Raw genomic sequence first — 27,729 nt, forward strand, 5'->3', positions numbered from 1 at the left:
ATGGACAGCTGCGTTCCATTTTTACAAATAGATATTTGTCACTGATGTTTGAACCACAAGCTGCCTCAACTGCGCTATGCATGGAGGTTCACAGTGTAATGAGCCTCTTCCACCGTCATTAATCTGGAGGATTTCTGGTTTTCTTAAAAGGCTCCTGTATCTGCTGTTATCTTTTCATTCTGTTCATTTACCTGAAATATTTCAGGTGTGCATCTAGGTGCATCTCCTAAATTTTACATCATAGCAACTCTATAGCAGGCTACTCATTTAGTCACCACAGCTTATAATGCAATGGGTCTCAGACCATCAGAAATTCACATCACAATGATGATGACTGACGTTTCTAGCCTTACAGCTGTACTAGACACAGGCATTTTACTGGGAAATAATAGTGCTCTTTGTCACAGCGCAGCACAAGACTGAAGACAATGTTATTTTGCTTGCAACTGTGATTCTCCCTGCACTGGGAGAAAAGCTGTTGAATTCCATCTCATAACCCATGGAGTACATTAACACTGTATATATCAATGATAGCATATTTTTGCTGCATTAATGTTATTGACTGAACCTACGTATCAAACACAGCTCTTGATTTTTGAGAATCAGGAACACCTTCAGAGAGCTTAATGGAGGTGCACAGTAGCATCTAAATAGCACATACCAATACTAGGTAAAATCCAAATAAGACCCCCCCAGGGAGCACCTAAGGGGGAAACCAGTTGTCTTTGTTACTGCAAAGACAGTCCAATCCTAGAGAAGCGATCAAAGCCTGAAGTTTCTAATTTTCAACCACAAAAACATTTTTCTTCTTTATTTGGAGCAGCTCGCTGAACTATTTCATCCACTCTGTAACTCAACCACAGAATGCACTGGAATAAAAAGGCTGTCTTCAAAACATGGGAAGAAATTGCTTTTCTTACCATCGTGTAACTGGCATGCAAGTGTTGTGATCTTCTGTGTAATTATCATCAGAGGACTATAACAAAGAAAAACAATAGTCACATGTCTTGTAATATGGATTATTCCCAACTTTCTTACTGAATAACTTTATCCCTTTAAAAGGCATAACTGTACTTGCAACAAGTGGAAAACATCCAATTAAAACTGAAGGAGGCACTCAGGCATAAGACAATTGCCTGGGTTCAAAACAACCTCACAGTAGCTTGCACTGGAATTCTTAATTGCTAAATGTGCACAAAGCCTTATTTTATTTCTCCCCATCCCGCAGCAGTGCAAACTGTAATTCAGGAGGAATTGCACCACTAGGAAATACCAGCTTCTGCAATCAACTAGCTTTCTTTTCAAGCGAAGACCAAATTTAAGCCCCATATGACACAACACTAGAATACAGCAATACTGCTGTAACATAATTCCATCTCTTCTTACTGTCTTCTTCCTATTGTCTGTCTCCTCAGTGTCCTAAAAAGTTGCTGAGCTTATTTCCCCTCATAAATAGTCCTATCAATTAATTAGGACTGCGTGCAAATAACAGAATAGCTGTCAGCACAGCAGTTTCCCCACTCTCTTCTTGGACAAGCAACTTGTGGATAGCCTGTCCAAGATGTACCACCCAACTGGGAATGTCTGGGCATGTGTGGTCTGGTGCCTCCCAAAAACATGAGCTAGCTGTAGCTGAGCCGCGCTTTCAGGCTACAACCACCCAGCAGTTTTGGTGTCAACCAGACAAGCAGTGTAGGAATAGCCACTACGTTCAATAGGACCGTGTATACTTCCCATAGGCAGTCTTATAGAGCTTTTTAGTGTTGTGGGAAATGTGAGCTGCTGCAGGGAAAAAAAAAAAGAAAATGGAGAAAAAAAAGAGCAAAATTCAGCTTGGTGCATCAGTAGCTGGTCCCCATGAGGGTAAAGGATGCAGCCAGGAGTATTCAAAAGAATAAGAAGAAAGACGAGTGGAAAACATTGGGGACAGCTAACTAGTCCCTCATAGGCAGAGGTTCCAGGGCTAATTGTGAATCACATACAGCTTCTGAGGGCTGTGGAGCCCTAAACACAAAACCTGATCTGGAAGGACTCTGCCTTTGAGACGTTCACAACCATGGGCGTCAGGAGGTTGTAATGGGTGACAAGGATACGTCATTATTTAGAAGCGTTAATTGTGATATGTAAAACCAGTTCCACAGAAGAGATTTGTCTGTGCTGAGGATTAATGCAATGGATTGTGATAAATTTTCAACAGAAACCATACAGAGGTTTCTTCTTGAACACAAATGACATCTTCAACATGGAAATTAACCCCCAAGTTTGTGTACATGATGTTTACAGAGTTTGACCATTATATGGAACTTTTTAAAGAGAAAGAGACATAGATGATTACTCCAAATATTATGGCTATCCAGTTCAAATATTGTAGTAGAGTGAAAATTATCATCAATGATAAATCTATCTAAAATAACAAATGTTCATGTTCTGCAGAGATTGAGATTCCGTATCATCCTTGACTAGATAAACCTACTGGTTACAAACAAATGTAAACTCAGTGTCTAAGATAAACAGTTTGCAAACCAATTATCCCACTATGATAAACCAAACTGATTATCAAGGTAATTCATATGCTAAGCATGGCAAACGCAATAATACTGGAAAAAAGACATTGTTTCTTCATAAGTGGGTTTGGTTTTGTTTTGGGTTTTTTTAGTACTAATTATGGCTGACCTTTTTCAGGAGTCCACATGTAATTTGCATTTCCTACCCAAAACCAGAGAACATGCAGTATCAGCCAATTTCTCAATCAGAAACTATTTTTATCACTTTAGAAGTCCCTATTTGAAATGTCAGTTAAAAAAGTTTGCTCATAAAACCCAAAACATGCTTAAATATACACAGATCTGGAATACAGCTCTAACACAAGGGTTTATACACCAGCTGTCTTTGGGTTATATAGACTGCTATGGCAGCTAAGGAATGGAAGAATATAGCAATGACTTTCACCTTCTAAGCAACTCCAATATTATGAAAAAGTCATTCTAATTTTTATTCCAACTCATCTTTCAAGAAAAAATATTTATAAGCTGTTTTCACCATTATCTTCAACATCCTATTTCTCAAAGTAGATTTTCCCATTCAGACAAAATTTAGCTTTCCTTTCAAAGCTAAATAAATCCAGATTCTTTAAGCATATGAAAAAGCAGATTTTTTTTTAATCAAGAGAGAGAGAGGCTGTCAGCGATGCAGCAGTTCTACTGCAGTAAACACAGATTTTTATTTCATCAGTGCCTGACCTATTAGCTTTGTGGGTCAACACTAACACTTGCTCCAAATTGGTTAAATTTGTTGCGTATGTTTCTTACAGTAAGCACTTTATGCCAATATTGAAGTGGGTAACTTTAAACCTCAGGCTTGGAGCCAAAACTGTATGCCTTTAAGTGCCTAAATTTAGACACTTGTCTTAGAAAATTGGGCCCCCCACTGTAAGCCAGAGAACCAAAATGCAAACAATCTTGATATGCTGATTAACTGAGGGGAGCAAAGTGCAGCCTGCACTAAAGTCACACAACGTATAAACAGAGGAGAGAGGTTCTCTTCATCTATATTAGGAATTCATCGCCTAATTGACAGCACATTGAAACCTAGCAGAACAAGTCAGCCTTTCCTGCACTTTAATCAGAGAAGACAGAGTCTGCCTGCCTCAAGTCCCCACTCCAGAGGAGACATGCAAGCACAAAAGTGGTGCTGCTGACACTGTGGGTGAGAGGGAGATCCACAAAGAACATCTGAGATACCTTCAGCTCTCTCTCCTGCCATCACTGTATTATACATCTATATATCTTTTCTATAATCCAATCGGGAAAGTGGAAACCAGCTGTACAGTGGCAATAGGATGACACCCTCTAAATCCTCATTTAAAGGTATCAGGTACCTTTAAATGCTTCACACAAAGGGTAAGCAAGGTTTCAAGTAAACAGGGAGCATCTTCCTTCTCCCTCACCCATATACCATTCCCCCACTGACTTGATTCCAATGGGGAACCAAGCCTTCACTGCAGGTAAGCTCAGAGCACAACAAAACAATGGCAGTACTGGAACTCGCCCCTCTTCTGGCACTCCTTTGGGTTGTGGATGCCCCCCTTCTGCACACTTACACCCATCCCACTTCTCCCTGGGGATTCACCAATCTATCCTCATCTCGCACATCCACAGAGCAAGTCTAGGACTGTTTATTTTTCCAGAAGGAAGTGCACAGCAATGCATGAGAATGCAAGTCTTGAAGCAGTATTAAAAATTAGATAAGAAAAATACATCTAGTATAGGGTGGAATTAGTACCATCATTTCCTAAATAGACATGTGGGGTTTGATTTAAAACTTGGCCATAGCATTGAATTATCATTTCTATTCAGCCTTTTAAGCAAGCTCTAATTTTAAAAAGCAATAAAATGTTGCATAAGTCAATAGATAAAATATTGCATTATATCACATATAGTCACCTGTTTCCTACATGATAATATTTTAAACCTTAGACTCTACTGGAAAAAGACTGCAGTGTTGCAAACAAGAAGAGGAGCTCACATACCTATAAAACTTCCAACCACCATGAAAAATTGTCCCAGGGAATCAGTATGAAATAGTAAACTTCAACAAATAATAATAAAGTAGTAAACCAACCAACCAACCAAAACTGTCTTTACCTTATGTTAAATACTAAAAAATAACCTTAAAAAGGAAGACAAAATTCCAGCAGTTTACAGTGAGCACTCCACAGTGGGTTTTACCCCCCCAGTTAAACCTTCCAACTGAACACATACCAGCTAATGTAATTTTTAAACATGGCTTCCCTCAATGTAATAAATGCACCCAGAAGCACAGACCAGTGGAAACAAAGGGTCAGCATCAGTTGTAGACTGTTGTGGGGACCCTCCCCATATCACAGGCTGGCTTCTACACTGAGCAAGCTTCAATGCTTATGAGAGAAAAGAAGTTTACCAAGCAGTCTGCCTGACCTTAGGTAATCCCGTTGAGGAGTCTGGCACATGCTTGCTAGAAATAGTTTCCACTGACCTGATTTCACTAAGAGAGGAGGTGGAGTCAAAAGGCTCATTGCAGACAGGACTCTAAACCAGCAAACATGTATTTCACTTTTATCTCTTTAGCCCTGAAGCCACAATGAGATGTTCACACAGTCACACTCTGCTACAACACAAACTGTGCTGCCGGAGGGACAGCCAAGCCAGAGATGGCACAACAGCTTTACCAGCAGTGGGCTCTTAACTTCTGCTTTCGAAAGCAAAATGAAGAAGTGCTGAAGGAAAAATACTTTACTAAACACACTCATGCGTCCAGAGCAACTTACAGTTTGGTTCATGTGGGTTTTTTGGTGAAAGCTCGCATAGAAGCATTTTACTTGAAAGAGCATTTACTTCTGGAGAAGCGTCCTGGAATACACTAGCTGTGCAGAGCTCTCTAGTAGTGACTGCCTGCTTGAATTTTGGCTAATTCCCACATTGCAGCTCTTGCAGGGCTTCTGTGTAATCACTGGTAAGTGATAAATCATAGAATCATAGAATGGTTTGGGTTGGAAAGCACTTTAAGATCATCTAGTTCCAGCCCCACTGCCATGGGCAGGGACACCTCTCACTAAACCATGCTCTCAGTGCAGTTTCAAGTGGACAAATGCCCAGAGGAGCAACCAAGCAGTGAGCAGGCATGGAAAACAGATTGACACCCCCCCCCACACCTTATTCACCCTGTACCTGTGCTGCTGTACTCCCCCTAGGGACTTGCTGCGACCAGAGTTACTGAGAGCTGTCAAATATGCCCTGCAACAACACACTGCACTTCACACATTTAAAAGACAAAATAAAAAGAACAAACTAAACTCGCAGGACCAGTCGGTATTTCTGCACTGTGTTCTGACATGGTAACAGAAAATATCTATGTTTGTTTCCTTCTGCAAATGTATTTCCTTCATAGAAAACAGGCTGTTGTATTTTTGTTTCTTTCTTTTGTGGCTGATACTAAGCCACTGAGAGGGGAAAAAAAAACAGCAAGAAAGCACTAACCACCCAACAAAAATTCACTGCCTGAAGTGATGTTTGTTGGTGAAGTATCTGCTTACAAGACTTTTTGAGAGGGCTTTTTCAATGACTATCCCTTTCTAAGCAGTTTGCTGAGAATGCTGCTGCTGTTCTGTATTTGGGATATAGCGAGCACAAAGAGATGTCCACTCCTTCTGGAGAGTGATGTCCACCAAATTGTTCACGTAAGAGCAAGAGTTGACATCTGCAGGGAAGTCTCCCTGATGGTTCTCTCTAAGACCAACAGAATATTGAAAGCAATGCCAGTGTGTGGCGATTTTCACAAACTGATCTTTTCTGTAAGGAATGGCAAGAAACTCACATATGCACAATCATTCCCTCATGGTCACCAAATGAGCTGCAGTATTAGGAAATTTTGCTTAGACACTGGAAGAATTCAAAGAGGAAACAAAAAAATTTCATGGTCTTAATCAAGCAAAGGATTAAAGCAGATACAACTTCCACATGGATGAGGAGCTCCTCTGAATTCTGTCCAGATGATCACATGCATATTCTATTTGTTCATGTAGCTTGCTAGATTGAAACCATGTTTACTACTAGTTTCCAAAAATCCCAATCAAGATCCCTTGATTTATTTTAAACTAATTTACCTCTAAAGCCATAATATTACTGTACTCAGTCTGAGCCTGTGATACAAAGAAAAAAACCCACCAAAATGTGTGCTAGTATTATCATTTTTATAAAGTTGTATAGAAACCAGGCAACTTACCAGCATAATCCTCTTAGCATAAAGAAGAAGAAATAAGAGAGAGAAAGAGAGTTAGGATTTAGTTTTCCTAGGTACAATGTATAAATGCCACAGCAAACCAAGCAAAATAAATTACGCATGTTTCAAAGATTGATTTGAATTAAAGGAGAAGCACAGCATTCAGTTATTCTACAATTAGTGTTCAAAAATTAAGTTTTCTTTAAGAAAGTAGTCAAGAGAAAATTGCTACACTATGTCACTGAAACAAAAATTTGGTAAAATAGAATCATAGAACAGTTAGGGTTGGAAAGGACCTTAAGATCATCTAGTTCTAACCCCCCTGCCATGGGCAGGGACACCTCACACTAAACCATGTCACCCAAGGCTCTGTCCAACCTGGCCTTGAACACTGCCAGGGATGGAACATTCAGAACTTCCCTGGGCAACCCATTCCAGTGCCTCACCACCCTTACAGTAAAAAACTTCTTCCTTATATCCAATCTAAACTTCCCCTGTTTATGTTTTAACCCATTACCCCTTGTCCCTGTTGAAGAGTCCCTCCCCAGCATCCCTATAGGCTCCCTTCAGATATGGAAGGCTGCTATGAGGTCTCCACGCAGCCTTCTCTTCTCCAGGCTGAGCAGCCCCAACTTTCCCAGCCTGTCTTCATATGAGAGGTGCTCCAGTCCCCTGATCATTCTCTTGGCCCTCCTCTGGACTTGTTCCAACATATACAATTTTTAAAAACTAATTGAAATTCAGGTGTAGCAAACTGGAACTGGTTTCCATTGAAACCTGGCACATAGTTAAAAAAATAAAAGAATGGAGTTTTCATGAAAGTACTACCAGATACATGAAAACTTCTTAAATCAAAAAATTGCTGCAAGCAGCTCGAGTACAGTTTTGATTGTGGGAATCAGTGACCAGGCCTACCCTTTGCGTGGGCTGCAAGAATTAACGAGTCATTAGAAGTGAACAAGTTTCCTTCTTAACTTTGGAGTGATGAGTCACAGTTTGATACTCCATTTTCCAGTTTACTTAAAACATGACTCAAAAGTTACACTGTTCTACCAAACTTTACCTGCATTTTACAAGCTGTGTTCTCAAAATGGGGGACTCCAAACAAGCAGCACAACCAGCTATTACTAAAGAACCTCCCCTTCCCCCCCCCCCCCCCCCCAGTAATCCATCTGCAAACACACATCAAAAGGGTTATACATGCAAGCTGTTAAGTGCACAAAGCAGGTCAAGAGGACAAACGAGGTATGCCAGCTTTCAGCACCAACACCGTGAAACACTCCTTTAGCATCTAGCTCATCACTTTTGGGAACTGACATTGCAAAGCTGATAGCACTAGAACTGGTCACATGCCTATTTGATGTGGATTAAAACTTCCCCCCCTTGCGATTAGGTATCGGACTTACAGGATACTGAGGACTCAAACACAAATCAGTAGGTAAGAGGCCCTTTGTTCCCTTTTAAAGATTCCCTTAAATAGAGTGCTTTGCCCTCTCAAAGTATGTCCCCAGCTACTTCACCCAAAAGAGTGTGAGGCTGTATGGAAATAGGCATTGCTCCATGGATCCTGTCTCAGTTGCTTCTGAAGTCCTAAGGGAGAGCTTGAAAGCCATCCTTTCAGCCAGGAGTCTGTTTGAATGCTCCCCTATTACCACATGCAACAGATGTGGAACCATAAAACATGGGAGAATGAGCAAGAAGGGGTTAAGTTGTTGCTCATACATGGTAAAACTGTGGTCAGGGAGTATATTTTGTCTCTCTGGGTCATCACATCCATTTAGGTATGTGCATAAAGTTTCAGTGAGCACATAAAATTTACAGCTCAAGAAAACCAGTTGTAAGACAGATTTATGAGATTGACCTTTGTTTCAGCACTTTGGATTGCAAGTTTTTACTGATACCACTGCAGTATTCTTATTTTGTCTTAGTTTTCAAAATATACCATGAATATGTAGCTCATATCCATACTACATTTTCCAGTTGTTTACTACTTGGCAGCTTTATGTTTGACTGAAGTTTAGGAATTGGTTTATATCTTGAAGCATCAGGACAAAATCAAATAACAGAGTAAGTTCAGTACCCTTACTATCCTCAAGCTCATCACTAAAGAAGAGTAGCTCTATTTTCATCAAGAAAGCAGAAACTGCTATAAACAGGCACCATTCCCATTCTTCCACCCCCAGTCTCAGCTGGATCTTTATTAAATGTTTTCAGCAGCAGGCAATTAATACATCTCACAGTGCATTTCTGAACACACTGCTCAGAAAAGCATGCTTTCTTGCATTTCTCTGTCTCATACACACACACAGCTACAGCATTCCAATCTCATTTGTAGGCTTCTTGGTATGTCATGCTCTTTCAGGACATGCCTTTGTATATTAAAAGAACTGCAGAAAAATATAGAACTAAATTTCTCTAAATGCAGGAGTTACCATTTCTGCCCCCTCCTCTAATTAAAAAAACAAAACCAAAACCCAAATTAAACCTCAAAAGTTTTAGAGAAACTTTGCCCCTACTCCCTGAAATGCAATTAAAACCTTAAATCCACCACCCACACAGACAGCAAAAACCTTTGGTTTCCTTCTCTATGCCTATAAGAAGACAGAGGCTTGGAAAAGGCATCAACCTGCTTGTGCCAGCTTACAGAAGCTTTTCATAGTATGTTACTAATTACTCTGTATTCAGACATTCAATTAAACAAGTGGAATACAGATTAGCGCATTGTTTTCAAATCATGCAAGAGCATACTTTCCTCTTGTAAACAATGTACAGGGTTAGTTGTGTTTTTGCAAAGCATCCTCTACTGCTTCAGCTAAATCAGAGACCACACCATACACGAAGAACACTGTTCCACAGAAATGCATGCCATATAAAAAGCTGTACTATTCAAACATCAGCCACAATCCACCTCTGTGAGATAACCCGCAAACCCAGCACCAGCAGCGAAAGATGATTCTGTTTGTCTGTCTGCTTGGGTTACCCAGCCACCGAACCTCCCAGCTCCTCCAGTTGCTCACCCCCTGCTCAAGTCTTGTCCTCCCACCCGCTGGAGTGCCTGGGGTGGGAAACACCTTCCCAGTGGGGGCATCAAGATAAATCAGAACACAGCAAAGAATGACCCAGAGTGCCTAGGAAGGTGGAGGAGAGCAGCTCACCCCACCTCTCAGGGCAGACCATCAGGGACCAGAGAACCAGCTGTGCCGCTCATCTCCAGCAAGCCACTGTGCAGATTTATTCCACCTAGAGCAGTTTAGGAGAAGTCTAGCTAATCAAGGTCTACTTTCCTAACTAGAGAGTGCTTAGCATGAAAACAGCAGAAACAATGAATCAGTGCAAAAAATCACAGTGTTTATTCCTTCCTTCCTAAAAACAAATAAACGGAAAAACAATCCAAAAACCACAAAACCAAAACGCAACAACAAAAAAAACAAAAAAATCACCAAATAACCAACAAAAAAAAGCCTTTAAAAAAGCTTAATAGAAACTAAATTGCAGGCGCTCCACAGATAACATAAAAATTATTCTTGAAACACACTGAATTCAACTAATGCTAATTGACACAGGACCCAGCTCGCAGACTCACTCACCCGGAAAAATCTGTAGTGAGAATACCGTAATGAAATATGTATATTCGGCTTATGTGGCACAACGTGAGGTATCCCATAGCTACAACAAAGGAGTACCTAAAAACATAACATACAGAACACACAGTTACCAACACAAGTACCAACATGAGCTAGAATCACTCAAATAGATCTGGGGCTTGTTTAGAAGCAGAGTTTGACTTTTGCAAATTAGGTTTTTAAGAAGTCTGAAGCCATGTTACAAGATCTGGCAGAAACTGTCAAAGAGGACTGATAGTTTTGTGTACCCAACTCAAACATTACAGAGGTGTTTCCTCACACTGGGGGTGGGAAATGGAAGAAATAAGAACACTTTGAGTCAGGCATTTAAATTTTAGAGTTCCAGCCTCACGTATTATTTTGAAATGTCTGACCCAAGTGTTTGAAACCAGGTGCTACCATACATGTATCACTGAAGTTATCTCCTGCCTTTTTTGTCTGTAAATGTTATTTACAGGTACAACTCTTCCTCAGATGTACCAGAAACTAATATTTCAAGTTCAAGATATTTTCTCTTTCCCAATTTTGTATCAAGGCAAATAACGACACAGCCTAATCTTTTCAGCTCTACATGCTGAAATATGCCATCTTCCAGAAGAATCGTAGAATCATTTAGGTTGGAAAGGACCATTAAGATCGTTGTGGCCAACTGAAGAAGCATTCCTTAAGTGGAGCGTGGCAAATTCACTCTGTTTTTTGAGATGATCCTAAAATTATGTCAGGCAGGACAGTAGCACCACTGTCTCTTATTTAAGAGTTGAATGGACTGAGAGCTGGAAGTGTTGCAGTATCTAGCGGGGGCAGATACAGCCATTCATACAGCTAACTTCTCCCTGTATTTATCCGAGCAAGAAAGAGGATACTGGAAAGGTAAGAAGTGAATGGATACTTGGAAATAGACTGATACATGAAGCAAACTAGACAGTTCAATGGAGAGCTGGGACACCAGAACTGCGTCACATGGACAGGCATCAGATCCTCAGACAGCCCAGGCCCTGAAGGCAAGTGAAGAAAGGGTTTCCATTCCCCAGCTTAAACTGATGTGGATGTGAGCATTCAGCAGCAGTTACAGAAACAGCCACACAGCATAGAGACAGAAATCACCTGTAAAACACCCAAACCACAGTATTAACTGCATGCTGTTAGGGGGCCAGCGCAAAAGTAAAGACGTTGGATGAACTGCCAGCTCATCCTTCTAGCCTGCTATAAAGTAGCAGTTTTACAAATAAAAGTCCTTATTTGTGCAGATGAATGGGAAGCAAATGACTCCACCTGCACAATTTTAAAAATTCTCATGTGCTGAACTCTTAACAGAGAGTATGGTACCCACATGAGAAGGCTCAATGATGAGCAGAGTTCTTCCACATGCACTTCCTCTTAGTAAGTGAAAGAAGCAGGTATGACTAAGATGTAGTTTTCATTTCCATATGAAAGCATTTTTTGCCTTCGGGCCAGGAAGACCGTCATTTCATAAAGCACTTCAGGAGTCTTAAAGTGTCTTTCTTCCTCTCAGACATTCGTATAGGGAAAAGAAAGATCCCATGGTGGTGAACTCCTCATGATGATGCTGTAAGGCTCTGCTTCAAAGCAATGACATTTCTGTGCTTTCTACTTTTCAAGCTCAAAGCCCAGTACCAAATGCAAGACTTAATTTCATAGATCACCAACTTAAGCTGCCACAGTGACCTTATTTGAACTACCTAACTCAAGAATAAGCGGAAAATACCTAAAGGCCAAACAGCAAGGGGAAAACACATTAAAAAGGATTATCAAAAGCAATCCTCAAGACACAAGACCAAGGAGAATATGACTTCATTATGTTTAAGAAACCAGAGGTTTGGGCATAAATTATTAAGCCTGCAAAAGCCAGCTTTTGAGGCCAGCAGTTTCGTAGGGAGATGCAATATATCAATGCAAAAACCACAAATTGAAATTACAGCTGCTTCTGTAGCAGAATGAACAAAGCTCCTGCAAGTAACTGGGAAATAAAGTCTCTAGACTTATAGCCACATTTAGCTCACCTGTGGATGTTGGGAATACTTGCCATATTCATAATGCCATAGTTCATCATCACCAGGACAAAAAGATGAATGGAATACCTTGAAGACAACAAAGTGAGCATTTAGATAATTTCTACGTGACCTGGAAGGGCTGGCAGTTCAGAGTGAGGAAATATTTTTCCATGCAAATGACATAAATGGAATTTCATATCAGGGTATCAGTAAACATGGATTATCACAATGACATCTTTATAGCCTGGCTATCCATCAGAAGTTAATATTTATGCCAAGATGTATTGTCAGTATATTTCATTGAAAGAAAGACCAGCCTGACTCAAAGTGCATATTCAAACTTAATACATCTTTTCCAAAAGAGGCATCTTTGCAGCGGACTGGTGTGGCTTTAACTTCCAGAATAAACACCACAGATTAAACACTTCACTCAAATACTTCCACAGCTCATTTTACTTTGAGGGTTTGGGAATTGTTTAGAGTAACACAGAAAGTGCCTTAAGACTAAAACGATGTAATCCAGAAAAGCCTACATGAAGTTTAAAAATACTTTTAACCCAAGCCTTCTCTACATGGTGACTAAATACTCACCACCCAAAGCAGAAGACAGCAAAGTATATCCCAAAGAGGGTGGCAAATGCATGGCGAACAGCAGAGCTGGCATGACTGGGACCCAAGTAAATACGAAACCAAAATGCAGCCAGAAGTGCAAAGAGTTGACAGGCTACAAAATTGATCTGTGAAAGACAAACAGACAAAAAATGGTTGTGATTCTTGCAGGATGAGGGGCAGGAGTTTCTCCATCCACAGAACAATAGAAAGTAGAGCCAGGAAAAGGAGGGGGAAAAGGGAGAGCGACGACTCTTGTTTCTTAGCATTCTGACTTGTGAGCCCACGTGATAACTTTGCTAGGCCAACGACAAAAGGGACTAAACAAGCACATAGAAACCCAAAAACTCAGACAAGAGAGCAAGCAGGTTCCAGTTACCCAAGGTACGGGCAGGCTCCAGGCTGTTCTCACTCTCCCCAGGGCAGGGCTCTGCTCTGCTGCCAGCAGCACTGGCGTGCCAGCACAAGCCACGTTCAGGGGACATCAACCCCTCTCTGTCATGTTAGGAAGCAGAGGCCAGGAAGCAGACCAGGACTCTGAAGCATTGTCCCAGTGCCCAGCCTTCTGCACAAACCCCAAACCAAGGGCAAAACCAACAATCCTGGTGTGATGCTGTTTCACAAACAATAACTGGAAAGCCTTCTTAGCAGAAATCCTCCACTCCACAGCATCCTCCAAGCTGGCCTTTCAACTTACCATTTTTTTTGAGGTTCAAGAGTGCAAAGAAAACAACTTTTCTCTACTATCACACAGACAGCTAAGGGAAAATGCTTCTCAATCATTCTTTGGCTACTGTATGTCTCTATAGAGCACAGGAAAGCAGCCTGGCCCCATTGTAAGGAGGTGCCAATCACAATGGGAACGCAAGACAGCTATATTCGGAGAGCAGGCAGTCCTTGACTAGAGACTACTCTTATCAGACAAAAGGACAAGCCACAGCTTCAGTATCCGCAGAAGAAAACCAATACCAAACTGCCTTCTTGAAGTCACCTTCTCTCTGACAGCCTCAGCAAATATCTCAGAGAAGTCAGAGGAACAGCAGAGCTCAGGAGCTGTCTCTAACAGTGGAATATAGCATTAGGATACATCCCGAAGTCCAGCCTGGACCCCAGATAGTGGGAGTTAAATCTATTTATGTGGCTGCCATCTTTTTTTTAAAAAAAAAAAAAAAAAAAAAAAAAGACTGCAGCCAATAAATTAATTTTAAGGAAAAAACAAACAAGCAAACAAACCAAACCAAAAAACCACCCTTGAGGACTCCCCAACAGCAAGTCATCCTGGAATGAGCAAAACTAAATAGGTTGCAACATCTAAGCAATCACTTGGATTAGAGGATTATCCAAAGCTGTCAGCCCAGGACAACATGATATATCTCACTTGGAAATGCTCTGACATGTTGGCTGTCCAGAGGTGGTTGGATTTGGGCAGGCTTCTTGTCAAAAACGTTTACAATGTGTTTAACAAGATACTACAGCCCCAACTGCTTTCATTCTCATGGACTATATCCAGCACAGCACTGTACAAGCAAATGTTTTTATTAAAGGTTTGCTGGGTATGTTGCTGCAGTTCTTTTATTTCAGTGGTGCAGACAGCCATGCAACAGAATAATGCAGCAATTTAAATACTTGGATATGCTGAATTTTAGTTCTCTAGAGCAAAGACAATATCAATTTATTTCTTGGTCATGTAACCAACCAGCATTTATTATGGATGGTATCATAGAGCTAGACTTAAATGCAAGCAATTCTTATTTTCCATGCAAGATTTAAAAAGTAAGAGAACAAAATTATGGTCTCACAAAGCCCAAATGCTGCAATACAAACCCCAAACTCTCATCCGGTCTATTACCGTACAGCTCCACTCAGAACACTAACTCCTCTCTCCCCTCCTTCCACAGCCATAGGTGCCACAGAAATGACTGAAGAGAGTACATGCCTTACAGGGCTGCTCTGATTACATCCTTTCTAAGCAAGCTTCTAACACTGATGGATGCCAGTTCACCAATGACAGCTCAGTGAATCTTAATACCACTTTAGCCTAATGCATACTCTTACATCCAATGCAGCAGCTCAATTTTGTGCCATGCAGAGTTCCTTTGATTCACTATAAAGAAGGAAAGTGCAGAGACTCCAAGAAAATTGATCATATCAGAATACTAGTTTACATTTTTTGTAATGAATTAAGCTAGAAAGTTCCTTACAGAAGAATGATTGCAACACACCTTTAGAAGTTACAGATATGATTCAAAACCCCCCTTTTTTTCAGGATCCATAAATGACAGAGGCAGTATCAGAGGTACCAACACAAACCAGGATTCCTCAGTGTCATATGAGCATTACGTGACTTATCACAATAACATCGAGAAAGCTGCACCCAATGCATTGCTTGGGGGATAGACTTCCAGATACAAAAAAAAAATGCAGTCTGAAATGCAGAAAGATAAGACTTTTGCTCACTGGCCGAGAACATTCATGCCTTTGCCCTTCCTTCTGAACCGCAGCCACCTTAACTCTTCGGCAGCTTGCCAGGTTCCTCTCCTCCATGACCATGTTCTCCTGACAGGCAGCACTGCTGCACTGAGGTTTTCAGGTTCAGGGTTTTTTTGTGTATATCTACATATACACATTACAAACAACATGATCAGTTTCAAAGATTCATCAGCAGAAGGACTGGGAGAAGGATACCAATGAACAAGGAAACCAAGTAAATACAAAAGTTACTGATAAAACCTTCCTGTCATCCATGACATATTTGGTACCTGTTGGACAAGAACATTGGGAAATAGTGTTGGAGAATACTTCTTTTACCTGTCCACCTATAAACCTGTGCTTAGAATCTGAATGCACCAAGATGACCTCTGATTTCCGTGGGGGTCAGTATGAAGAGCAAACTTATCTGAGCAGAGCTCACTGCAAGGTCTAGCATGCAGTTTACTACAAGATTGACTTTTAGAGGTGTTGAGTAATTGGAGAATACTTCTGCAGATCACAGAATTACAAAATCATTGGGGTTGGAAGGGACCTCTGGAGATCATCCATTCCAACCCCCTTGTCCAAGGCAGTACTACCTAAAGCAGGTTACACAGGAACATGTGCAGGCAGGTTTTGAACATCTCCAGAGAGGGAGACTCCACAACCTGTCTGAGCAGCCCATTCTAGAGCTCTGCCACCCTCAATGTAAAGTTGTTCTTTTGCATGTTGAGGTGAAACTTCTCGCGTTTTAGTTTATGGCCATTGTTCCTTATCCTGTTGCTGGGCACCACTGAAAGGAGTCTGGCACCAACCTCCTGGCACCCATCTTTGAGATATTTATATGCATTAATAAAGTCTTCTCTCAGTCTTCTGTTCTCTAGACTTAAACAGCCCAGCAATCTCTCCTCATAAGAAAGATGTTCCAAGACCCCTGATCATCTTTATGGCCCTTCACTGGATCCTTTCCAGTAGCTCCTTGTCTTTCTTGTACTGATAAGTCCAGAACTGGACACAATACTCCAGATGTGGCCTCACTAGGGTCGAGTAGAGGGGGAGGATCATTCCCTCTGAGTTTACCCGAGCCAAGCTGAAATCTTGGCTAAAAAGGCCAAATCTTTTCTTAACTATAACCCATCACAAAGAGGGCGGGGGGGGGGAAAGTTGGTTGCTTCTTGGGTATGAGGAATATAGCACAAATGTCCAGTAGAACTGGGGTGCTCCTTTCCATATGCTAGGAAAAATTCAGTCTGCCTGGCAGGCTGAACTCCATATTTAAAACCGAGCACCAGCTCTGGTAGCAGACCACATCTGGTCTGTTCTCCACAGAGCAATCAAGGGATGTGGTAGCTTTTTGTATGGCTACTGCCTTTTATTTAGTTAGTTACATGTAACTTTTTAAACACACCCAGCATTCACATATGTACAAAGACTGCCAACTCATCTGATAGCGACTTTACTGCATTCCATTTAGCATGGAATTAATTTTATTTAACATGCATTAATTTTATGCTCTACTCCAAGTATTTAAGGTACATAAGTAAATAGATCCCCGAGATTTCAAGTAATGTTGTACCGCATAACAAGTGAAGTAAGTCACACTTTTCTCCCCCTTTCCCTTCCCAAAGGGAAAAGGCTTCATATTATTCCTTTTTGGTTATTTCCACTGTTGCTAAAAAGATTTTGTAAACAGTAAATTGAGGGCTTCTGAACATTGATAGATTGTGTCCACAGAAAAACAACATGGAAATAGAAAAGAAATTATGAGAACTAACCCTTCTCCTTGCAACTCACCCTTATAAACTATTTAACTCCTGGTTTTAGCTAGGCATATTTATTCAGTGTTGACATCAAATTTTTGTACATGTGGTTTCAACTTTACCAGCAGAAAAGAAACACTTTAGCTTTTTATCGTCATTTTCTTCTATGCTCTAGTAAGCAAGATGTAATAGAAGTAGGAATAGGAGCATACGATATGTTGCCAAAACAAGATACTATATTCCTTTCATTTTCCATGATTAAATATTGGAAAGCAGAAAGGCAGTCTCATCACAGTATCCTGGAACACCATCTGGAAGACTTGTATCTGAGTCACAGCCAGCTGAAGACAGCCTTGCAATGCAGGAACAAGATATCTGCACTTTTGGAGACAGAGAAAATTTGGAACAGCTCCAGCCAACTGGGTTGATCATTATTGTTGTCTGGTTAAGAAGTTCTTTAATAGCTAATAGTCTCGACTTTAAAAGACCAGATGGGTCCAGAACATGTAAAAACCAAGTACAAACAATGAGAAAAAAACCCAAAAATGTAGTTCGTCCCTTTATCTGTTCAAATTCTATAGTTGCAGTCTCTCAAAGTGGCATTTAGACTGCAAATCTGAGTTTTATACAAAACTAGCAATCAGGTCAAACCAACCAAGCAAGCACCTATGACGTTGACACTAGAACAATCAAACACAACAGTTTCAAGATCCTCCTATGTTAAAATATCAATATCCCCCTTATGTTAAAAATCAAAGCCCTCAAAGTACATAAAAGGTTAGTTCCATCTGTCTCAAGCCTTTGCATCTTCTCCATTTCTAATGGGGTGAAACCAGCTTGGCAAATGTTGGACTGGTACTGTAGGAAGGGGAAACACTAACTCCTAGGGACCTGGAGCCACCTTTTCAGTTATCTCCATCAACAGGCAGGGCATATTACATGGAGAAGTCATCTCTTCTATCTCCTAACCATTCTCAGAGGAAAACCATAAGACTTTCTACTCTATCTTTCATTAGGTCTCATGAACCATCTGCAGGTGGGCATTGTCAAAGGCAAAAGCCAGTTGACAAGTCACAGAAGTACCAAATACCTAGCATTAAATACCTGTGTCTTGAAATCTCAGTATTTGGAGGACATGGAGCCATAGAACATTTCCAAAGGAGACTGGCAAATATGTTGTTTGGTACACCAAAAAGTGACTGAAAAAAAAAAACCATGAAACTCTTACAAGGAGAAACTGAAAAGTTATTTTCCCTGTTAAAAATTCTTGAGATGGGGAACAGAAAATACTAGAGGAGGCAAAGCCTGGCTTTATACTTTTCCACCAAACCATCACAAATAGCCTTGGTCACTGCTTACCATAGCTCAGGGTAAGCTGCTAATCACCCACTTCAGGAAGCTTCAATTCCCCTAAGCCATGCATCCTCAAATATCCCTATTATAAAAAGTGGTAACAGACATTTGAAGGTAACTAGGTCACACTCTAGGAAGAAATAAGTAAGTTTAAGCACATTATTAAATAACAGACATATGTCTGTTATTTTAGTGCTTTTAACATTTTCCTTGTAGTTTAGTATCAGGAAAAAAAATCCTGCATTCTATCTTGACCACAAAAATACTTTGCTTTTCCTTTACTACTTTATTCCTCCCTTACACTAGCAGAAAAACTGATCTCATTTTCCAAAAATCTAGGAGGATATAAAAATTGACCACACAGTTCTCTCCAAACTCCAAATGGCAATTAAGCCCATTACCCAAATGGGACAGCCCTCTGCAAGCAAAATTCCTGTTAATGCTATAATTCATTAACTATGAAAATCACTATAAGAAATCACACTGCTAACTTGCTATTTGTTGGATGACAAGGTGCTTATGTGTCCCCCACAGCACTCAAATTCTGGACACAAAAAACGCATGCTGCACATTCACATATGTTCACAGAGGCACAAGTGTGTTACAGCACAGTCAGGATGCCAGAATATTCCCAGCCAGCATTCAGGTCCGTGCTCACTTCAGTGTGCAGCAGATGATGCAAACTGTCCTCACATTATAGGTATCACAGAAGATAACTCTACCAGGTCTTGTGCTTACCAGCTAAACAAGAGAATAAGGCATTAAATCTGCATTTCATCTGCTGAACAATATAAAGTGTATGAGTAGAGGCCTCCTGTGGTGACTGACTATAAAGATGGAGTTGTATCCCATGGTTAAGATAACTGTATTTGCTGCTATATGCTAACAACCTACTGTGCATTAGTTTAGAGGCTGCTACAAGGTTTTTATCTGGTAAATTAGAAAGTCTCTTCTATTCACAAACTTACAATAGATCACCAAACAGCTGTTTTCAGTATTTGGGAAAGCATAAGTAACCATGTTAATAGAGACTACTGACAGCAACATCAATTTCTTCTCAAGTCAAACCACTGCCTGTGGAGTCCAGCAGCGCTTGGGTAGTATTTTGGGAAGGGGATGCCATAAAGCATTCCACTTCGCCAGATATCAGCCCCATCTTCCAGGATGATGTCTTTCTTCCAAAGAATAAAACAAGAAGTACAGAAGTGTGATAACTTGTTGTCTCTGTTTAAAAGACTATTTTGCACATACAACAAAAGACATTCAGCAAAAAACATGTTTAACTTCACTTTGCTGGAAAGATTTCTACTTCGATGTTGAAAAACAGACCTGCCCTTATGATAGCGTTTCATAACATCCAAATTGTGATATTTTAAATGGGTGTGTTAAGAATGAGAGGTGGAATATTCTTTAATCAGATCATCTCATAGATATCTGATACCTACTGAAATTTTTCAAAATATTTTGATCTTCCAGACTGTTTTTATGAACCATAAGGACAAATATTCTCTGCAGAGATCATTTAGCTCTATGCAGGGAGGGCACAAACACCCCAAAATAGTAAAATGCCATCACAGAAGCAGTATCAGATTTCCCACTGCTAGAATTTTGACTTAGGCTTCCATGAAGGAAAAGGATTCATGTAACATCATCTGCGCAGCTCCCCTTATTGTCCACAATAGCACTGCTCTGCATAGAACTCAGTGCGCCAAGAGCCAGCACAAACAGGCATTTGTGAAAAAATCAGAATTGACTACCACTTGCAAGATGCTGTATTTTCTGTCTAAAGCCAGGCACTGTGAATTGCAAACAGCATGGATCAGAAGAGACAAATTAATTTACACTGGGGAAATACTGATACAACCACTGAAAAGTCACATCTCTGATATTATACTGAAACAACTCATTTCTCTGACTTTGTGTCGGTAGGCATCCTGTAGAAGGCTCTGTGGGGGGGGCAGAAGCAAAGGTTTGAAAATAGAATTTCTCTCAGGGGAGGGAACAGAGAGAGAGAGAATATAATGCATGACTAATTAAAGATTATTGTTCCTCTTGAAAAGCAGCACTAAATTCTCATAGCCCTGGCTTTCCTGTTTCTGTCGCATATGGAATATGGAGTTGTTAAAGCAGAATATTGCTTTAATTGACAGTATTTTGGCCTGTTGCGCTGTTTTCCTGGGTAAATTCTGCTGCTTTCCTACTTATGGGTCAAATATCCTTCCATGATTTAGACTATAAACTTGAAACAGATATTCTTTCTGGATTACCTCTATGAAGCCACTAGCACAATAATCACTACCAGGACATACAAACACAGCTATAGAACAGATTAAACCCTGAGTCATCAGAAATTTTAAAGGAAAAACATTTAAGTCAAAAGGGAGCTTGAGAAGTCAAATCTACAACATAATGCTGTCACACCCCTGTACATTTACCTTTGATGGCTGATACATTTAACGTGTGGACATGACCCAAAGACAGCTTTAGCTTGCTGTCAGCAGCTCATACACTGAACTGTAATGATCCTGTATGTTGGACAGAACTCTAAGTAGTGATCATTTATGCACAGCGGTTCTGCCACTACTCAGTAATTACTGCTGTCTCAGTGAGTAATACCAAAATAGAGCATGATGAAATTTTGTTGTACCCAAGATATCCAGCAACAATTCCCATTCGTACCTGTGATAGCCAGCATCAATTCCTACTTGTAATAGAAGCATCGATACAATTAAACCAGCTGGAGCCCTTTTTTAAACCAGAATGCCTTTAGATTGTTAGGAGAGCTGCCTCATTTCTTCAGACTACTCAGCAGTGAGGTAGAACACTAATTACAGTACCTTTAACTCCAAAAGAGTTCTTTTAAAAGAATAGTTTGACATACCTCTGTGCAAAGATAGTATCACATGGTATAATATTGCAGACATGTCTAAAAGCAGAACTACAGCCAGCAGGTCAGAGCATGAAGGATATTTGAATGAGAAAAGGAAAAAGAGGAGGTAAATGTCATTATCAAAAGGGAATTCTGACAGGAGCAAAAAGCCCAAATAAACAAAAAACCCACCACCAAAAGCAAAAACACCAAGCCAAGACTACCAGCCTTGATTTTCCAAAAGCTTTCACAGGAAGTAGGAAGTCACTGAGATCTTGAAATTCTCCTAGGAAATATGTACCGCCTACCCTTCTTTCTTATGCATAGATTCATACTGATGCAGCAGGAACAGCCTGATCTTATCCCATTACTCTATCACTCAAGCTCTTCTCACAGGGTCCATTTGGAAGACCTGCTTTAAGCATATGCAAAGTTAGGAGAAAGATGCTGAAGTGAAAATGAACAAGAAAACAACAACTCCAGGGAGTAAAATACAGCAAAGCAGAGACCTGAGTGTTTGCAAAGCCTCCTCTGAAAGTCCCTAGAGCTCTAGGAACCTCCTGTGGTGGGAACATCACAGCACTGCTTCCACCCTTTCTCTGCCACCTGTAGGGCTCTGGCAGCTGAATGAGCTTGGACCCTTAGTTTTCATGATCATTAGTTAAATACATCAGTTACCCATCTTTTTTCTCAGAAATGAAATCTTGAATAATAGATACTGTTGCCAACTGGTCTTTTCAGGCCTGATGATTACCCCCAAACCACAAACAATTATTTTCACACAACCTCTCAGGAGCCTTGCCTAGCCCCTGGTCTACATCACCATCACCCTCATCCACCACAGACAGGGGTTTCTTTTCCTGCAACAAAGAAAGAAACAGGACTGACACAGGTATCAGAAGACATGATTCAGCTCACCTTCATCAGCCTCAAGCTCTAACAGCTCTGATTTTAGTCCAGTTTCTTTCTTTCTAGTCTTAGGCACATAAGTAGCAGTGCTAAGAGTAGCATCAACACAGATCTACTTTTTTCCCCCTGATTTAAAGGTTTAGTTTTGTAAAACTTAAAATACAGCACAGCAAGTCAAACACCTTTTCACGTTGTCTATGTAACCAACAGAACTATATAGCTGACTTATTCAAAATGCAAAGAAGGAAGATAATACAGACATATATGTGTATACCCAGTTACCCTACTAGCACATATTTTAGGGCCTTCAATGTAAATTATTTTCTCCAAATACCAATAGGAGTTGCATGAATGTAGGGATGGCAGGATCCCTATAGCAATGTTTCTAAAGTCCCAGTTCATAAATACGCTGAAATTTCAGGCCTTGCACCTGCACATATTCACCAATTTAAGAATAAAACAGGAGACTTAAAGTGCAATCCTTCACTAGAATGGGAACTGGCACTCTAAAATAACTTGCCCCATTATTGCTGTTGCAATGTCTGTGCAATTCTATTTTCAGTTCCTTTTCTATAGAAAAATATGTCAGTGGTCTTTAAAAATAGACACCAATACAAACAGAGCAGTTTTGTTCATGTTATCCCAATCATATCCCAGTAAGTGCACACAACAGAAAGAAACAAACATTAGTGAGGCAAAAAAGTACCAACTTTACAAGAAATTCTAAACCAAAAGGAAGTTGGACTTCTTTTTACCCGCTGTAGACATTGTCAGCACTGTGTTAAATTTCGGCACATTATCTTTGGAATTAAGAGGCTTGATCAAAGACTGGACCTTTCAGACATAGCAATGGTATTATATAAAAATTTAATAGGACCTTACACGTCGAAGATCTGGAACATCCTGTACTTAAACACTCAATCATGCTCATACCAACTTTAAAAAAAGGCACGTTTGTAAAACTTAGCATATTAGGACATACTTTAAAAATTTATGCAAGGACTTCGATAGAGGAAGGGGTAGAATTTATCTGTTCTAACACTGATGTCAATACCTGAGCTAGTCCACCTAAATTTCTTTTATTTTCAGTGGGGAAAGAAGGCAATTCTAGGTTGCAATTCACCTAATCCGAAAACACGAGTCTAAAACAGGTACTTCTACTATAAAAGTGATCTAGATGAGTAAGTTTAGATGTAGAAATATACAATGCAGACTTCCAAAGGCAAACGGTAGCCATATTACATACATTAACTTTACAGAAGCAAAAAGAAATCTCTGGACTGCAAAATGGGACTTCCATTTGTAAGAAATCAAGTTTTCAAAACTGACCCACTGTCCCTGGTGCTTTATTTTTTGGTTTGCCACTTAATGACACCATAAAATGGTAGGGTATTCCAGAATCTGGTACTCCGCAGTAAACAAAGCCTACTTCAAGTGCCTGAAAAAGAGCTGGGGAAAAGGGGGGAAGGAGGGGAGGAGTGCCAATCAGAAGGCACTTCTCAGAAAAAAAAATAACTGCTTTAAGATATATCTACTGCCAGACATGCATGGAAGAGTTTGAGAGTAACAATGCTCCTACATGATGTGTGAAGTCAAATGCACCCAGTTTCCTGCTTCTGTAAGCAGGCGCTGCAAACCTCAGTTCTTCCTGTCCTGTACTTTGTCTAAGCAGTTTTGTATCTCTGAAACACCCAGCAACAGCACTTGAAGGAAGGAGGGAGAACCTTTGTGAACAACAAAGAAAATGCTTCCAGTTGAGCTTAAAAACATCACTCCAGAGTACATCAAAACGGAGAGGTGAAGAGCTGTGTTCTTCTGCCCATGCTCCAACCTCTCAAAATAAGGGGCACAGATCTCAGGGTGCTACCATGCCCTTTGCAACACTGCAGAGCCACATAATTTGGTAAAAGAGGTACGGAAAATATTCCCAGCTGCCTTTCAACATGGAACTCCCTTGCAGATAGAAAAGAATATGCAAAGATTTTGGGAAGCCATCATTAAGGGACAGGGAAAATCTGCAGTAATCTGCTCAGGCTTTTTTAGTTTGTAGAGATAATAACAGTCAACTTAACATGTGCAGATGCCCAATTAGGAGTTTTTTCACAAGAGAAAAAAAAGCAGCAAGCCACAAGGGGCGGGAATATGCACAGAATCACCTATTCTTAGTAGTAAACTTTAGTCAGAGCCATTTATTTGACTGGGAAAATCAGTTCATATTTTGGCAATCATCTTTGCAAATGTAACAGTCAGTAACTCACTTTCTTTGTTTCCATAAGCAATGAAAACTTCATATTCTGCAGTCGCTTGCAGAGTCCCCCATTTACATCATGGCCTTCAATTCTGCTGGCAAGCAGATTTTCTAGATAGCTGTTTTCTTTATATCTTAGCTTATTTGCAAAGAGCTGTATGTGGGTTGTTTTGGGGTTTTTGTTTGTTTATTTTCAACTCAAGCACAATTATCTTTTTTATTCCTTTGCTGTAACAGTGACTGTGTAGAATTAGCAACCCTCCATAACTGCCAATTTCACATACTCACTTTCTCAATCATGAGATTTCAGAGTCATAAAATACTGCTTTTGCCTGTTTTTCTACAGTTTAAAAGTAAAATGATTGCTCTTTGCTGTTCAATAGAAGATGGGTTTATCCAGCCCTCATTCATGTGGGCTGCAGACTTATTTTTAATCCCTTCAGAACTGTGGCAGGAAGAGAAGCCACCAATAAAACGTGTACAGTGACAATATCCTGTTATGGCTGTTTTTTCCTTCCTTATTTCTACTCAGAATCTGCAGCATGCTCACTTCATGCTCATTTATTTTGGATCTTGAACCATACAAGAAGGCAAGAACATAATCCCAGCTGTTCAGTTATGCCTGTGTTATAAGCATCTTACATCTACAGCAAATATCTCTGGAAGCTGAACTTTGGAGCATGTCTAATTTTAGGCATTCAACTTCAGACGCTATTGAAAACAACTTGGAGATCACAAACACTTGGGAGTCGGCGCAAGTCAAACATCACTAAAATATCTGGAAATCATTAATACCTTTCCTAAAAGGTCATGTTCTGAATTAATTCCAGGGGCTATCACCTCCAAAAAAAAAAAAAAAATTATTAAAAAAAAAATCCTATTTTTCAAACTTAGCAACCAAATCAAAACAAAAACTAACAGGAAAACAGCATGAGCAAGTGTCAATTGGTGAATAAAGACATGCATAATAAACAGTTAAAAAAGAAGATATACTTGGATTTTGTTATTAATTTGCACTGTACTATCTCTGAAGAAAAAAATATTTCATTTCCTTGCCTCATTACAGTCATGCTGCCTTCTTTATATATCCCCCACTAGTGTTCAATACTTCTATTTGCACACAGCACAGCAGAACTTTGGGTTGTAACACTGATATTTTCCAAAGATAACTGCCATATCAGAAGGACAAAAACCCACCCACGTCTATTACTTAACCACAGCATTATATTTTCCTCCAGTATTCTTGCCATGCTATGAGTCAGCAATAGCAGAAACTTAACTTTATTTCCTTTACAAAAGACAGCAATCATTGGGCAACAGGAATAAGTCTCATATTTTTTTCCCTTTTAACAGCTTGGAAAAAAAAGAAAAGAATGCTTTTACATTTTAGAATTATTACAGTGATATTCCTACTATGAAGTGACAGGCAACTTATTGTCCAAAAAACAAAGTACAGCAACAAAATTCCATAAACTCCAAGTGAGCTCTTCTCAAAATACCCTACTAACTTGAACACAGCCAGGGAAAAGAAATTCAGCAATCCTTTAAGTTGCATAGATAATTATAACTTCCCTTTCAAACAAGCCCTTCACACCTAAAGCCTAAAAAAATCCCATGCTTTAAAAGAACTAGGACATTGCACGATCCACACAGCTGGCTTGCAAAATTTATTTCCATCTTCTATCTCAAGGTTTTATACCACTAACATCTGGCTATCTCAGAGGCACTTTGAGAAAGCATTTCAGGTTTGATTTTCAGCAAACTTATGGTATCTCAAAACACACATAGATTTTTTTTCCCCACTTACTGTAGCACTAGGGTGCAGAGTGTGGTAGTATGTTAGCTTCGCTGATGCTGGAAGGTGCCTGAGCAATGATCAGCATGTACTTTACATGGGACTAGAGAAAGGAGACACAGAAGGGGGTGACCAGAAACGTGGGTCTCCGCTGGGTGCTCAAAGTCTCTCCAGTCACAACCCAGTACTCTCACCTGCCACCAAGTAAACGAGGCCACTGACACCTGCCATTTAGGGTCTTCTAAAGTGATCTGGTACATTGCCCTTGTTAGTGACTATGCTCAAAACCTGAAGCATCAGAGAGAAAGGAAAAAGAAGAGGCAGAATCTGTTTTCTCCTAATAATCATTTAAACCCTAACAACTCTATAAAAAAAACAAACAAACAAACCCCAATAAAAAAAAAAAAAAAACAACAAAAAAAAACAAACAAACAAAAAAAAAAAAAAAATCCAGGAAGCCTGAAATAGTTAGGCAAATGAGGTAACAGCACACAAAATGTGCGACTGATTATTGTTAGATAAGAGAGTACTGTCAGAACCCAAAGGATGCTGGCAGACTACACCTCCTGGTGTAGTCTCTTCAAAGAGAACATGCAGATCACAATACCTCCAAATACAGGTCTAAGGATATGCAGCATGAACTGAATAGAGAGGAAATGCTCAGCCTATGCACAAAAAAAAGGACCCCAAAAACCCAACAGTTAAAAATCAGGACAAGGAAGAAGATAACCAAGAAGGAAACACATTGCAGAGCATATAAAGGGTCAGTTACTTTCTGTATAAGCTAATAGCAGGCCAGCTGTAGCTTGGGCACCTTGAAAGTGTGATGTTGGAGAAGTGACATCTCTTGGGCATTGGCTGATCTTTCCTACAGAGATCTGCTGCTTCCTGCTATAACACCATGTAAAAAATAACCTCAAGTAATAAATCCAGGGTTGAGTCAAGCCCTGGGAGGGGATGGCAATTAGCAGACCCACTCACCCATAATGGGAGCAGCAGCCTTGCTTGGGACTGCCAGCAGCAACACTAGCGGCAGAGCTGCCAGAAACCGATGCCTGCAGAAGGGACAGGCCTTCAAAAGAGCCAGCAAAAGAACACGTACTTCCAAAAGCTTTCCCTGTTAAGCTATTAAGTATCTTACTCTAGATATACATGCTCTTTCATATAAACATCCAAGTCCATGCTGGCTCTGGTGAAGTTCTTGGCCTTAGCAGCATCCTGTTGAAATGGTTTTTACAGTCCAGTTCTGGGCTGCATGAAAAAGACCTTCATTTAAATCACCACTGAATCTGCAGCCTTTCAATGTTATCACAGTTTTCTCTTCAC

General features: G+C 40.2%; 1 protein-coding gene across 4 annotated transcripts in view; it reads right to left on the bottom strand.

The window, feature by feature from the left end:
- Positions 1-27,729, bottom strand: part of MBOAT1 (membrane bound O-acyltransferase domain containing 1) — a 53,425-nt gene that overhangs the window by 16,741 nt on the left and 8,955 nt on the right. For 3 of the 4 annotated variants that reach the window (XM_062618025.1, XM_062618026.1, XM_062618028.1), the window contains exons 2-5: positions 12,983-13,128; positions 12,401-12,478; positions 10,344-10,439; positions 921-976 (exon numbers count right to left, since the gene is read on the bottom strand). In XM_062618025.1, coding sequence (XP_062474009.1) covers positions 921-976; positions 10,344-10,439; positions 12,401-12,478; positions 12,983-13,128 — 376 coding nt within the window. The remainder of the gene's footprint in view (positions 1-920; positions 977-10,343; positions 10,440-12,400; positions 12,479-12,982; positions 13,129-27,729) is intronic. The other variant, XM_062618027.1, reaches the window with a different exon arrangement.

The sequence above is a fragment of the Pezoporus occidentalis genome, unplaced genomic scaffold (genome assembly GCF_034315485.1).
Source record: "Pezoporus occidentalis ecotype Australia unplaced genomic scaffold, CSIRO_AGI_Poc_V1 ctg2, whole genome shotgun sequence".
NCBI classification, from domain to species: Eukaryota; Metazoa; Chordata; class Aves; order Psittaciformes; family Psittacidae; genus Pezoporus; species Pezoporus occidentalis.